The sequence below is a fragment of the Microcaecilia unicolor genome, chromosome 11 (genome assembly GCF_901765095.1).
Source record: "Microcaecilia unicolor chromosome 11, aMicUni1.1, whole genome shotgun sequence".
NCBI lineage: Eukaryota > Metazoa > Chordata > Amphibia > Gymnophiona > Siphonopidae > Microcaecilia > Microcaecilia unicolor.
Genome location: NC_044041.1, coordinates 167,728,324 through 167,743,555, shown reverse-complemented (window position 1 = coordinate 167,743,555; position 15,232 = coordinate 167,728,324). Strand labels below are relative to the sequence as shown.

The window sequence follows — 15,232 nt, the reverse complement described above, 5'->3', positions numbered from 1 at the left end:
AAACAGCTATGAATTTGCTTGTTTTATCTGCCTTTTCATCTACTTTGTTAGAGAAATACTGGCTAGGTAGAGGTTGCACAGTGCTTTTATGTAGTTCTCAAAGTTAGTGTTCTCAATTTCCATCTGCTGGTAGGTGAGCAAAACCCAAGTGTCAGAGTCTGGACCGGTCTGGAGCAGAAGCGTAGCCAGGTTCAGCCAGGTTGATGGCGCAGGGGGAGCGAGAGCGGACTTCTGCCGGCGCACAGTTTCAGTGCTGCACAATGAAATAAAATAGGCGCCGGTGCCACCAGAACTCCGTTTGGGGGAGCGGTCGCTCCCCTGGCGCCCCACCTAGCTAAGCCACTGGTCTGGAGGACCTAAAGAAAAGAAAATTAGCAGGTAAGGTCTAATTTCTCCTTTGCCTTGCCATCAAGTTCCCCATAAAGACAGGTCTGACTGTACCAGTGGGGGAAGGGGATTCACATCATTGTGCCACAATGTAAGTGTGCAATTTCCAACATCTCTTTATTTTATTTATTTTGCCTTGCAGTTTCCTCCTGTTCCAGCCTCTCTCAGGCTTGAGCATCATGAATCTTCTGATGCATCCTCCTGCTCCCCCACCACCTCTTATATTCCCCTCCCATTTTATATAGCCCGTTTACCACAGCAGAAATCCTTGAGTGGGGAATACACCCCAGACCTTCTCCAGGAACCCTGTGATTGAGGGTTGTAAATCCAGCCACTAGATGTCGCCATTGTGCAATAACCATTACTTTCTCATATTCTCAAAGGCTACGAATGCTGCCTCCACAGCATCCCCAGCGTTGGCCAGTACAGGGAGCAGAAGATTTGACCTGGAACTGAAATCCATGTCCTCCATCACTGAGTTTCTGGGCTAGCCCTAACCTTTTCCTCCTGTGTCTTTGGGCTTCCAGTTTAATTGGAACTAGTGCTGGGATCTGGAGCCCTGAACCTGCATTAGCAACCACCTGGGGATTTTTTCCTCTATTTTGTATCTCTGCCTAGCTTACTTTAGTTTGCTGATTGTAGCGGTAGTCTTTTGCAGTGGCCACGAGCCACACCACCAGGGGCGTAGCCAGACAACAGATTTTGAGTGGACCTAGGCAAGAATTGGGTGGGCACCAAGTGTTCTCCACCCCCCTCCCCCCCCAAAAAAATTATCTCAGCTGGTGGGAAAATGCTTCTTTCCACCTTGGCAGCAGGCATGCACTGAAAACTGAGCATGCGTAGGTGCCGGTGTTGTGGAGAGTAGCATTTTCATTACCATCAGGGGACATCGTCAGCTGGCGGAGCTTGGGATTCCCACCAGTTACCACTAAACATGTGCTACTGTTGGATGGGCCTACGCCACTGCACACCACCAGAGGTCTGTCTAGGATCCTGCAACTAGCCACTAGGGGATTAATTTTATAAAGAAAGTGCTAACATGTATGTGCCTAATATGCACGTAAATGGTTAGAAGATGTGCAAATATGTGCGCAAATGCCAAAAGTCCTCGAATTCCTTACATTTATTTCATTCCAAAAATTCATACAAATTTGACAGCACCTCTGGGACGCCCCATTGTGTGTATTAAACAATCAGTTTTAGAACCATTGTCAACATTTTTCAGTTTTTTTCTGAAACTAGAAGCTCAGAAAGTCACGTCATATTTACAAGAAACTTCACATTTTTTTGCATGTTATCCAGGAAATAGAAAACGTATTGCCAGAATATTGGCTGGTGAAGATGGATATTGTTTTCCTGTATTGTAAAATCCTTCAAGATGGATTCGGTAAACATGTGCATATCTTGCATAGAACATATTTTACTCATGGGTTGAGTCTGAGTGGGACTCACACTTATAGAGTGCTATCAGTTATGCACGTGTCTCTGGCATTTAGGTGCAAGTATGTCCACCAGCTCTATGGCTGGCTGACTGCTCATGCCTAACCACATACATGATTATATACCCAATTATACTAGCATTGTATAAAGAAAAGCTAGAGCCTAATTTCCATTACAGAGTAAACTCCTAATAGGCACCATGTTATAGAATTGCCCTCTAGGTCTCACCTCGGTGCAATGACCAACTTTCTGTCCACTGTTCCCTGTAAACTGAGTGAGAGTCCTCTACCTACAATCCTGCCAGTGGGTGGAGCTGTTTCACTATCACATTTTCAATAGTGAGGGACAGGCAATCTCTTCAGGACTCCAGGGAACCTGCCTGTCTCTAGTGATTGAAAACACAATATTGAAGCACTGCCCCCTACTGGTAGCTGTGTAATTGGAGGACTCCTTCTCAACAGTGGAAACAATGTTTCTATCCCCAGGCCTTCCTGTCTCCCCATTCAGGGGCTGTGAGTACTGCCTCTGCAACATTGTCCCCACCCCAGCTGACAAAGAGAATGAAAGACCTCAGCCAGCCCAGGAACTGAAAGCAGGTCCCTTTGCATGTCATTGTGAAGTACTGTCCCTATGCTACAATGCTAGCCCTGTTTGGATGTTTGGTTTTTTTTTAAAGAATTCTTTAAACTGTGTGAAGAACTGAGAATAAAATAATGAGACTGATTTGTTTGTTATTAAGAAGTAGGACTCCCTTTCCCCTCTTCTCAGGGCTGGATTTAGGTATATTTTGGTCCCTAAGCTGTAACATTTAAGAGGCTCCCCTTGATTAAGTAGGAAGTAAGTTTTATGTTTAATAGTTTTCCATGCTAGTGAACCTTGAGGCCCCTTGTAATCTGAGGCCCTGAGCTGTAGCTTGACCAGCTTTACATAAATCTAGCCCTGCCTCCCTACTTATTTGGAAAGAGCTGCCAACTTTCTCTTTTCTGTGTATTGGTAGGAAGGCGACCTTGGCGGATATTGTGGAGCAGCTTCAGGAGAAAGAAGCAGCGCAGGTGAGGAGGTGGAAATCTCCACAGCTTTTGCAATAATATTTAAGCTTGTTTGAGTAATATAGTTTCTGGTATCAGAAATCTTCCTCCTCACTCTCCCTTTGTTTTGTCCCTACCTAGATGCTTAATACTTGGGCTAGAGAGAAAGTTTGTGTCTAGTGCATTCTGTTTACTTTCAGGTATCTGAGCTTAGACACCCAGAATGGAGTCCAGTGCTCCTTCCTTTCATTCACTGATGATATTTGAGGATAGGAACATGTCCAGTTTTACTACCTCTGCTATAATTATCTCAGTTAATTCTTAGAGGCTTGTAACATAGACTGGAAAAATAAATTTTTCTTTGATATGTATTCTGTAGCATTTTTCAACACAGGGTATACAAGTGCTGTAGCAATGTTTTAGTCTGTCATTCTATCCAGACAATCAACTGTGACCATCTGTGCGAAAAGGTGACTAAAGCAATGACATAGTAACATAGTAAGTGATGGCAGAAAAAGACCTTTACGGTCCATCCAGTCTGCCCAACAAAATATTTTACTTGATATGCGATACTTTATATATATATATATATATATATATATATATATATATATATATATATATATATATATATATATAATACCCGAGTTTGATTTGTCCTTGCCATTCTCAGAGCACAGACCGTATAAATCTGCCCAGCACTGTTCTTGTACTAAAAGTTCTGAAGCTAACGTTGAAGCCCCTTAAAATTTACACTCAAGCCCATCCCTATCTGTTCGGTCATGATCAGGGCGTAGACCGTAAAAGTCTGCCCAGCACCGGTTTTGCTTCCCAATTATCAGTGTCGCCACCCAATCCCCGCTAAGATTCCATGGATCCATTCCTTCTAAACAGGATTCCTGTGTGTTTATCCCACGCATGTTTGAGTTCCATTACATAGTAACATAACATAGTAAATGATGGCAGATAAAGACCTGAACGGGTCCATCCAGTCTGCCCAACAAGATAAACTCATTTTACATGGTATGTGATACTTTATATGTATACCCGAGTTTGATTTTCCATGCCTTTCTCAGGGCACAGACCATATAAGTCTGCCCAGCACTCTTCTTGTACTAAAATTTCTGAAGCTAACGTCAAAGCCCCTTAAAATTTACACTCCAACCCATCCCTATCTATTCAGTCACGATCAGGGCTTAGACCGTAGAAGTCTGCCCAGCTCCCATTTTGTTTCCCAATTACCGGCGTCGCCACCCAATCTCCACTAAGATTCCACAGAACCATTCCTTCTAAACAGGATTACTTTGAGTTTATCCCACGCATGTTTGAATTCCATTACCGTTTTCATCTCCACCACCTCCCGCGGGAGAGCATTCCACATATCCACCACCCTCTCCGTGAAAAAAATACTTCCTGACATTAGTCCTGAGTCTGCCCACCTTCAACTTCAATTCATGTCCTCTAGTTCTACCGCCTTCCCATCTCCAGAAAAGGTTCATTTGCAGATTAATACCTTTCAAATATTTGAACATCTGTATCATATCTCCCCTGTTTCTTCTTTTCTCCAAGGTATACATGTTCAGGTCAGCAAGTCTCTCCTCGTACGGTTTGCAACGCAAATCCCATACCATTTTTGTAGCTTTTCTTTGCACCGCTTCCAGTCTTTTTACATCTTTAGCACGATACGGCCTCCAAAACTGAACACAATACTCCAAGTGGGGCCTCACCAACGACTTGTAGAGGGGCATTAACACCTCATTTCTTCTGCTGGTTATGCCCCTCTCTACGCAGCCTAGCATCCTTCTGACCACGGCCGTCGCTTTGTTGCATTGTTTCTTCACCTTCAGATCCTCTGACACCAACACCCCAAGGTCTCTCTCCTGAGTCAAGCTTACTAGTCTCTCCCCTCCTAACCAGTATTTCTTTTTTGGGTTTCCGCACCCCAAGACAAATCCCTCCTTTCAGTACCCTTCTCCACCACCGCCAACTCCAGGCTCCGCCCTTTCTGCCTTGCCTCACCCCATGCTTGGAATAAACTCCCTGAGCCCATACGCCAGGCTCCCTCCGTGCCCATCTTCAAATCCTTACTCAAAGCCCACCTCTTCAATGTCGCCTTCGGCACCTAACCACTATACCTCTACACAGGAAATCTAGACTGCCCCAACTTGACATTTCGTCCTTTAGATTGTAAGCTCTTTTGAGCAGGGTCTGTCCTTCTATGTTAAACTGTACAGTGCTGCGTAACCCTAGTAGCGCTCTAGAAATGTTAAGTAGTAGTAGTAGTAAGTGCATCACTCTACACTTCTTGGCATTAAATTTTAACTGATGATAACTATTCCACCAGTATATTATATATTGTTTAATGTATTATGATTTAAGTATTTTTTTTTATTTTTTATAATGCAGTGCTCAGAATTTTGCTTCAAGTGCCTTTATACCATAAAAAATGGAGTCGGCTCGCAGCAATCCGCCATCATAGCACTGATCATAGCTACCTCCACAATAATATAAGCAATCTGAATGGAATTATGCTTAAATGCAATATAAGACACTTATCTGTAAGCAGTCAGTGAATACCAGTGTGAAATCTCTTGTGGTTGCTGCCGGGCCGTCACCCTAGTGCTGTGGTGACGTGTGGTTAAAAGAACTTCTTTATTCCTGACGTGGAGCCACGTTTCACCATCTTGGTGTTCTCAATGGAATATATCTGTCCACTGTGGACAAAACTAAAGCTTGGTATATTAATATGCTCTTTTGTTTTGAACTTCTTTTACTCAATCAATCTGCTGTTCTCTTAAAATTATTCATTACATTTTAACTGCCAGACCCTCGACCATTCTTCTAATGTTCGGAGATCCCTTCTCATCGTTTCTACTCCTTCCAGGGTATCCACTCTATTGGCTATTTTCGTGTCATCTGCAAAAAGGCACACCTTTCCTTCCAACCCTTCAGCAATATCTCCCACAAATATATTAAACAGAATAGGCCCCAGCATCGACCCCTGAGGAACTCCACTGCTCACCTTCCTTTCCTCCGAGCGGATTCCATTTACCACCACCCTCTGCCACCCGTCGGTCAACCAGTTTCTTATCCAGTTCACCACTTTCAGTCCTAAGTTCAACCCTTTCAGCTTATTCACGAGTCTTCTGTGGGGGACCGTATCAAAGGTTTTGCTGAAGTCCAAGTAGATTACATCTATAGCGCACGTCCCTCATCCAGTTCTTTGGTCACCCAGTCAAAAAAGTCAATAAGATTTGTTTGGCAGGATTTTCCTTTGGTAAAGCCATGTTGCCTCAGGTCCTGAAACCCGTCGGCTTCTAGAAAGTTAACTATCCTTTCTTTCAGCAGAGACTCCATTATTTTTCTTACCACCGACGTGAGACTTACCGGTCTGTAGTTTCCCACTTCTTCCCTGTCTCCACTTTTGTGAAGAGGAACCACATCTGCTCGTCTCCAATCTCACGGAACCTCTCCCGTCTCTAAAGATCTATTAAATAAATCTTTAAGAGGTCCCGCCAGGACCTCTCTGAGCTCTTTCAGTATCCCATCTGGCCCCAAAGCTTTGTCCACCTTCAGATTCTCCAGCTGTTTATAAACTCTTTACCGTTTTCATCTCCACCACCTCCCACGGGAGGGCATTCCACCACCCTCTCCATGAAAAAATACTTCCTGACATTACTCCTGAGTCTACCCCCCCCCCCCCCCCCCCCTTCAACCTCAATTCATGTCCTCTAGTTCTACCACCTTGGATGCAAAATGTTGAGAATGGCCAACTTTTTATGTCATGGGCCCATAAGAAGTCTGAAAAAGTTACATGTTCGAACATCTGTAACTTTTTTATTATTTTCTCACATAAAAGGATCGAATTTGGACTATTGCATTATAAATTCTTTGTTCTAACAAAATTCATTAAAACCTCATTTTTTGTTTTTGGTACCTTTAGTCACCTTCTCCCAGAGATGATCACATTTCATTCCACCAAATGAGGTGAAATGGAGGAGGAGGGAACTGTCCACTATGGTGGTAAATATTCTCCAAGGACAAGCAGGATACAAGTCCTCACAGCGTAGGTGAGGTTGCCAATGGAGCCTACTTGGGAAAGCTTCCCCACTTAGTGCTAGAAGCTTTTGAGTCACTTTGGATGGCATATATACCACTTTCTTTTTCTTATGTATTACATTTTCATCCTTGTAACACCACAATGAGAAAAATAGCAAGAAAAAGAAAGTAAATTTTCACAAAAACACCCACATCACAGGGTACATATGTCAATAGCTGTAAAACTAAACTCATAATAATAAGAAAGGCAATTTTTACCAAATACTTCATCCCAAATTATTTTCCCAACCCATAAAACTGGAGTTTTCTCATGTGGGCTCGATCAGTGATGCCACTCATACTGTAAGGACTTGTGTCCTGCTGTCCATAGAGAACATCTGTTAAAGGTGAGCAACTTGGTTTTAATGTATTGAAAATGATCAGTTACTGAGGGGGTCCAGACCAGTTTCACTTGGGTAAAGTGCTAGAAAAGTGACATACAGGCATGCTTCCTGTCTTTGAGGGGCTGTGGCATCATTAACCTTGTTCACAACTTCCTGTTGTTTGACCACCCCCCCCCCCCCCCCCCCGCCCTCATTTCTAGTCTCTTCCCAACTTTAGCCCAGTCATTACAGCAACAATCCTTGACAATGAGCACAGGTCAGGGTCCCCTTTGGAAACTTGTACATGTGGATCCCCTGCCCAGCCACTGAGTGCTGACTGGGGCTCCTGCCATCCCGTGGCTGTGCTGCTTTGCACTCCTGACTGGCCAGGAAGCATATGTTAAACTTTGGATTCAATCCCAGGCCTTCCTTGATTTTAAGTATAAGAGTGAAAAAATAGCCTAATGGTTAGAGCAGCAGGCTGAGAAAAATTAAAGCCTGCTTAAGATGCCACTGATGCGCCTTATAACCTTGGGCAAGCTACTTAATCCTCCATTACCTCAGGTAAAAACATAGATTTAGGCCCTCCAGATAAAGTGAAGTACCTACTGTACCTGAATGGAACTCGCCTTGAGCTACAACTGGAAAAAGTTTGAGCCAAATCCCAATAAATAAATGTAAATGCATAAATATTTATTTATTTAATAGCAGTTTTGTGTCATTTTTCAGCTTGTATCAAAGCAGCTTAAAACTCAAAACCAAAACAACTTCAATTTCTGTTTAAAAATTGCTTAATCCTGTAAAACAATCCCATCTAAAACTTCTCCTGTCATTTAGATGTAATATGGGGTTTCTTCAGCTGAGTCTCCTCTTATACCCTCATATACTACTAAAATAACCAAGTCTTCAGTGCCTGTTGTGAGAGTGCAGGTGAAAGGGGATCCGGGAAGGCACAAAGAAAGGGGGTGCAGGCAGCCGGGGAACTCCAACGGGGCAGATTTCATGTGCACAACACCCACATTCAGAAAGCTGGTCTACCGGAGGCAGAGAGGTTGGCCGGGTTAAGGAAGAAGAGGAGGAACTACCAGTCCCAGAATCCTTCTCTTCCCCACCCGGCTGTGCAAGAGTTAGGAGAGGAGATAGAAGATTGGGAAATGGTCTCGGAGGAAGGTGATGAGGGCCAGCTGGAGAGTTTGGGGGCGGGGGAAGTTGGAGAGGAGGATAAAATGGAGGTTACTGAAGGACTAGGGGAGGAACAGATGGAGATTGGAGCCCTGGCTAAAACCCAAAAAGCTGCTGTAAGAGGGTGGCTGGCTGTGCCTTGGAGAGACTGGTGGAGGACCGGAGGAGAGAGGCTGAGGCACTGGGGGAAATCTCTACTAAAGAGGAAACAGGTGCAGCCTGTGGGAGAGAAAGAGAGCTGGGCTCAATTGAAACCCCAGCCTGAACCAGGTGGGAATAAAGCTGTGTAACTGTGCTGTAAGAAGGTGCAAGAAAGACTATGTAAACTGTTTCATACTAAAAAGGTCTGGGCTGCAACCTACCAAGCTATTGGGTTTTTCCCTCTGATAATGTACTGTTCCCTAAGTGAAGTAATCTGAGCTAAAGTGAAGTGAAGCTATATGGACTGTTTTTGAACCTGAGTTTGAAGTTATATGGACTGTTTTGAACCTGAATTTGACTGTGTTGAACCTGAATAGTGCTCTGGGCTGCTAGCCTAAACAACTTGGAGTGAAGGGTGTTTTGTTGATTTGAAGCAAAAAAATAAAAACTCTTACTTATAAACATTGGGCTTTGAATGTGCCTCTGTGAAAGGAACGGAGGGAGGAGGAAGTCCTGGGAGTTCGCAGGGCCTGGAGCCAAAGCTCAGAGGAGCCAGATTGCTGTGGAGTGAAGGCAACAGTTGTGTGGAGGAAGAGGCAGCTAAGCAGGGTCGAGCCTGGCTGGTTCCTGGATGGGCGACCCAGCTACACTGTCTAAAATCATTATTTGTTAACATTTGTATTCGACATTTTCCCACCTATTTGCAGGCTCAATGTGGCTTACATAGTACCGTAAAGGCGTTCGCCAATTCCGGTATGAACAAATACAGTAATGTTGTGGTAGAATAAGGTTTGTGTGTACAGACACATTAGGGAATCGTAGAGAGGAAGAGTTATTATATGTCCATTATATGACCTTCATAAGGAGAGTATTGCGGCTCCCTACAGATGAAATACTTCAAGACCTGTACATATCCATTTGGTCAACTCCTAATTCAGTTAGCCCAACCAAACAAAATTCAGATAATAAATATTGAGTGCAGGAAGTTTTAGGACATGGCAAGCAACAATTGTCTTATGTTTCTTTGATAGTCAAATCTGCAATGAGGAAGAACAAAACATCTAAAGACCGTATGCCTTATTCTCCAAACAAGGACCTTAAATCTATAGACTTAATGGGTAAAAGAATGTACCAAAATTCCATGCTCGCTGGTCACATTGCAGTGCATAATTATCTTTCTGCCTTCCAAATTTCTCTTGGCAAAATATTTCACAAACCTGGGACAATATAGTTATTGACTTCATCGTCCTGTTTACTTTTGCTGATGTCAACTTCAATAAATTATCCAGTTGTGAATGTAATGCTCGTAATGGAGTATAAGATCAGAGCAGATGATGTGGGTATCCCACAACCAGCTGGGATTTCAGGATATCCACAATGAATATACATGAAAGAAATTTGCATATACTGGATACTCACCATATGTAAATTTATCTCATGAATATTCATAGTTGATGTTCTAAAAACCCAACTAGCTGTGGGGTCCCCAGGACAGCTTCTGGAAACCCAGTTATACCTAGTCTTAATGTCACAGTTTGCAGTTTAATTTATTAAAATTTGATATACTGCCCTTTGTCGTAACACACCAGAGCAGTTTAAATATAACTAGAAATAAGTGATTCTGTGGTTCTCCTACAATAGCTGACTCTTGCTCCTCTTTGATAGTCTCGTGAAAGGGAGTCTCCAGCTCGCCTGCTCAATGGCATTGACAAGCTTCCTGAGAGAACGCCAAGGCCAGATAGGCCCCGAGCCAGGGATAGACCAAAGCCCAGGAGAAGACCTCGTCCCAAGGACCCTAACCAGCCCCCAGGAGAAGCACGACGCTCTCGCTCAGCTCCAGCACAGAGCAGCGCCCCACCACCCTCACCACCGACCCACACTGTTCAGCAAGAGGGCTTCCTATTTCGCAAGCATGAACTGGAAGGGCCAAATAAGAAGGCCTCAAACAGGTACTGCAGCTGTCTGTTTAATAAGCAGGACCTGAACACATCTCTGGACGATAAAAGTATTTATTGCAGGGAGATGGTTTGATGATGACGCCTACAAGGGTCAGTAAATACTTGGAATGTTATTGTGACTCTGTTATTGGCTGAGTTTCTTTTATCTTCCTGTGCCTTTGGGGAATTTTCTTGGATCCAGCAGTTTTCTCCTACTCCTTTGTAGTTCTGGTTGAATCGGAGCCAGGGTTGAGATCTGGTGCTATGAAACTTCATTCACAACTACCTGGGGGGTTTTCCCCTATTTTATGCTTCCCTTCTTCTCTCCCACCCCCCAATCACAATTAATCTGGTCATTGTATTGATGGTGCTTGGCCAGGGCAGGGGCAATGCATGGGGCTGTTTCTCGAACCTTCAATCATGGTTCCAGAACCTGGCCCTAGGTGTGACCTTTAAGCAATGACCATAACTCTCTCTCCCTTCCTCTCCCCCCCCCCCCCCCACAGGAGATTTATATGCAGCAGCCCCAGCCTCAGTCATCCCAGTGAGCGGAAAACACAACTCAAGGACTGAACCCAAATTCCCTTCCTGACAGTGCACAGCGCTGCCACCGAACCCCCAGGCTATTGCCTGTGCCTCAATTCTATCCGTGGACTCTGTCTGTGACCTCTGGTTGAGTCACTTTCATACTTTTGCCTCTGTTTACTCCACTGTAATTACACAACAATCATTTTTTTTAAATTCTGTTTGCCCTTCGTCTTTTTGGGTGCTGTCATGCATTTTGACCTCCTGAAGCATCCTGCTAGGTCACGGATCTCCGTGCCACATGTCTGTTTCTGAAGTGCACTGTTTGAATAAATGGCACCACTGAATTTCACGTTGCCTTCACATCTTGGGTTCTTTCCACAGATCTTGGGTAAACCTTTACTGTGTCATTAGCAAAGGAGACTTGGGAACTTACAAGGATGCAAAGGGTCACAGCTCTGGCAGCACATATGGCGGAGAACCCTTATTGAACCTGAACAATGCTACGTGTGATGTCGCCAGTGACTACAAAAAAAAGAAACACGTCTTCAAACTGAGGTAACTTTTTAAAAAATTTAATATAGTACTCATAGTTAAAACATATCTAAGTGGTTCACAGTCCAGGTAATCTAAAAGGCAAACCCTTCAACACTCCGTGCTTAGATGCTATGGCACCTCATTTCTAGATTGTTCTGCTGAATTTGATCACAAAGCCTCTTAGCATTTGTTTGAAAAGATGAGAGGGTGGTTGCTAGCTTGACTGAAGGGCTCAGCCTTGGAAGAGGCTTGACCTCATGCAGAAGGAGGAACTGAAGCAGAGAACTACATTCACATCCTTTGTAAACATAGCTGAGGAAGGCTAAATGCAAAAGAGGTACCCATGTACATAATACTGAGGCCTTCAGTATTTCCTAGGGAGGATATGGCATCTCTGTCACTGGAAATTTTAACACATCCGGCTGTGTTGGGCTTAAGTACAGGAGATTCTGCCTAGAAGTAGGGGGGGGGGGACTATATATACTCTTGAGATCTCACCCTGCTTTATCCCTCTAAGAGAGTGACTCCCAAGGTCCGTCCCTGCACTACCTCATGTAGGCTGCCCTCCTGAGATCCTTCCCTTCTGTATTTATTTAGGTGTAGGTGGCTTTCCAGCATCCCTCTCTCCCCTGTACTCTTTCCCTGTCCTGATTTATAGTGACCACTTGAGATTCATCCCTGCCCTATCCCTCTAAGAATCTAGATGACCTCTCCTGAGTGGCCTCCTGCGATTCCTCCCAGCCTGTTCCTCTAAGAATCTAGATGACCTCTCCTGAGTCACAGTGACCAGGGCCGCTGAGAGAGGGGGGCGGGGGGGGGGGCAAAATTCCCCGGGCTCGGGTCAGGCCGCCAGCACTGCAGTCCCCGGTCTCACCTCCTGCCTCCACGGCTCCGGGCCCCCTTCATTCAAAGTGGCAGTCGCGGATCGCGTCTCTTCTGGCCTTCCCTCCCTGTGTCCCGCCCTCGCGGAAACGGAAGTTACATTAGACGAGGGCGGGACACAGGGAGGGAAGGCCAGAAGAGACGCGATCTGCGACTGCTGCTTTAAATGAAGGGGGCCCGGAGCCGTGGAGGCAGGCAGGTGAGACCGCGGACTGCAGCGACGGGGTGTGGAGGCGGCCCGGCCTAATCTCTCGGCGGCCCTGACAGTGACCACCTAAGATTCCTCCTTGCCCTATCCCTCTAAGAATCTAGATGACCTCTCCTGAGTCACAGTGACCACCTAGGATTCCTCCCTGCCCTATCCTTCTAAGAATCTAGATGACCTCTCCTGAGTCACAGTGACCAACTAAGATTCCTCCTTGCCCTATCCCTCTAAGAATCTAGATGACCTCTTCTCAGTCACAGTGGCCTCCTAAGATTCCTCCCTGCCTGTTACTGTAAGAATCTAGATGACGTCCTGATTTAGAGTGACCACCTAAGATTCCTAGCCTGAGATTCCTCTCTAGGATTCTATGTGACCTCAGGAAATCCATCTCTGATACTAGATGACCTCTAAATTCTCCCTTTCCTCACCTTCTCTTCCTTTGATTCCAATTGATGGGGGGGGGGAGGGGAATCTCTCTCTGCACTCTTTAGAATTCCACATGATCTCCCAAGGTCCTTCCTCATTCAATCTCTCTCTGACACTCTGCCATATTTCCCACAGGACACAGGATGGCAATGAATTTCTCTTCCAAGCAAAGGATGAGGTAAGAGGTCCTTATCAAGAATTCTTTTCTTCAGAGGTATGTGCTGCTGAAAATGATCAGAGATCCCTGAACAAGCAATTTAACCAGCCAGTTAAATGGTTTTGAATATCGACCAGTAAATTTATAGATTGAAAAGGATTTAGCCTGATAGTAGGGAATGTGTATATATATTCTTCTTAATATACCATCCACTAGCACCAATGTCTTTCGGGGAGTTGACTTGTATCACAGTTCTAACACACTCCCACTAGAAACTCTTTTACCGCTAACCTCAGCGGTGACACTCACCAAATCCGATCTTAATATGGTGAGATTTACACACCCACTTCTTCATCTGGAAGCAGTGAATGGTTTTTATGTCAAATTCTTGATATTTCAATATTTTTCATAATAGTCCAATACTCATCTTTTTAATGTTCTTATCAGCCGGGGGATTTTTTTTGCCTTCTTAATGACATAATATGTAGAGAGATAAGTTCTGTAATGTCATAGCTGTTCCTATTGGAATGATATCATCCTCAGTTGTCTGGGGTGCCAAATATGTCCATCACTTTTTCCTTATCCTGCAGGATGAGATGAAGACCTGGATCCAGGTCATTTCAACCTCTGTCTCGGAGCATGCCGAGATTGCTAAGTGGGGTCAGGCACTCCTCACCACCTCTTCCACCGATGAGGGCAACCTGAAACGAGACCCTGATCGCAGACCCAGTGCTTCTAGCAGGAAGAAATGAATGAAGCCTGAGAAGTGCAGGCAGCCTCATCTCTCCCCCTCCTCCCCCCAACACAGAACCTACAGGAAACAGGAAGCCCTGCACAGACATGTTGAGGTTCTTCTGCCTAAACAACCTAGCAAACACATTTTGTTTTTCTTGTTCGAGAAGCGAGAGAGAGAGTGCAGGTGCTATGTTCTGGGTTGAGTTAATATTCTGTTTCTGAGCCTCTTGTGAGTGCTGTTATATCCAGTTATTTTTGAGACTTCTGGGCCCATGTTTCCTCCAGCAGATCTGAGAAGTTGAGCTACTCCACATTTTACCCCTGTTGCATTAATGGACTTGGAATTCCTGCTTTTCTTAGAAAAACTGTATGAAATGAGGCAAAAGCAGAAAGGACTCAGACCATGAGAGTTGACCAGGGTTTGACAGCAAGGTTGGCTGCGGTTCAGGCCGTCTCAGAGGCTCCCACCCAAGCCAACTGTCTCTGATGTTTCTGTAGAGTCTCATAATTGGGCCAGGCGCACAAACCATTTTAACTGTTCTGTTCTGAGACATATACTCCCTTATTCTATAAAAGTCACCAAAACTTGCGTGTGCAAATTTGGGCATGCGCCCGATTTGTGTGTGTAATTTAATTGGCTTTTTAACAAGCAGTTATTGGCACTAATTAGATTTATTTGGCATTTATGCACGGTCTGAAAAAGGGGGCGCAAAAATGAGAAGGTAATGGGCGTAACGGGAGCATTTCTTAAAATTAACACACGTTATTTATAGAATAACGGGGATACACGTCTAATGTAGATGCGTACATTTGCAGCACATTTCAGCTGGTGCAAATGGCTGCACCTAAAGCTAGGCACAATTCCCGGGCATAAGCACTATTCTATAAACTACGCCTAACTTTAAGTGTGGCTTATAGAATAGCGCTTTTTCGGCGCCAATTGTTTTTTGGCACCGTATATAGAATCTAGCCCATGCTGTCCTATGCTCCCATAATTCGCCATTCAGATGTAGGAGTGTGTGTCAGATTTAGTGGTGTCCATTGCGAGCAGGTTTCCTGTACCAGTTTTTTCTGCTGAGACCCTCCCAGAAACATTCTCGTAGAGTGGCGTCCTTTCCAGCAGAACTTGGACCCAACATACGTTCACCTTCTCGCTGCCAGTGTGGTTAGTACTGATTGTGTAACTTTCCAGCCATCCTGCTCCCGGCCGAACATGTTAATTCAAGATC

At 44.6% G+C, this 15,232-nt stretch overlaps 1 protein-coding gene across 1 annotated transcript in view; it reads left to right on the top strand.

The window, feature by feature from the left end:
- SPTBN4 (spectrin beta, non-erythrocytic 4) overlaps positions 1-14,883 on the top strand; it is a 373,692-nt gene extending 358,809 nt beyond the window's left edge. Inside the window, 5 exon segments of the mRNA XM_030219988.1 lie at positions 2,825-2,879; positions 10,265-10,548; positions 11,446-11,619; positions 13,247-13,289; positions 13,859-14,883. Coding sequence (XP_030075848.1) covers positions 2,825-2,879; positions 10,265-10,548; positions 11,446-11,619; positions 13,247-13,289; positions 13,859-14,020 — 718 coding nt within the window. The 3' untranslated portion in view covers positions 14,021-14,883.
- Positions 14,884-15,232: the final 349 nt, after the last annotated feature.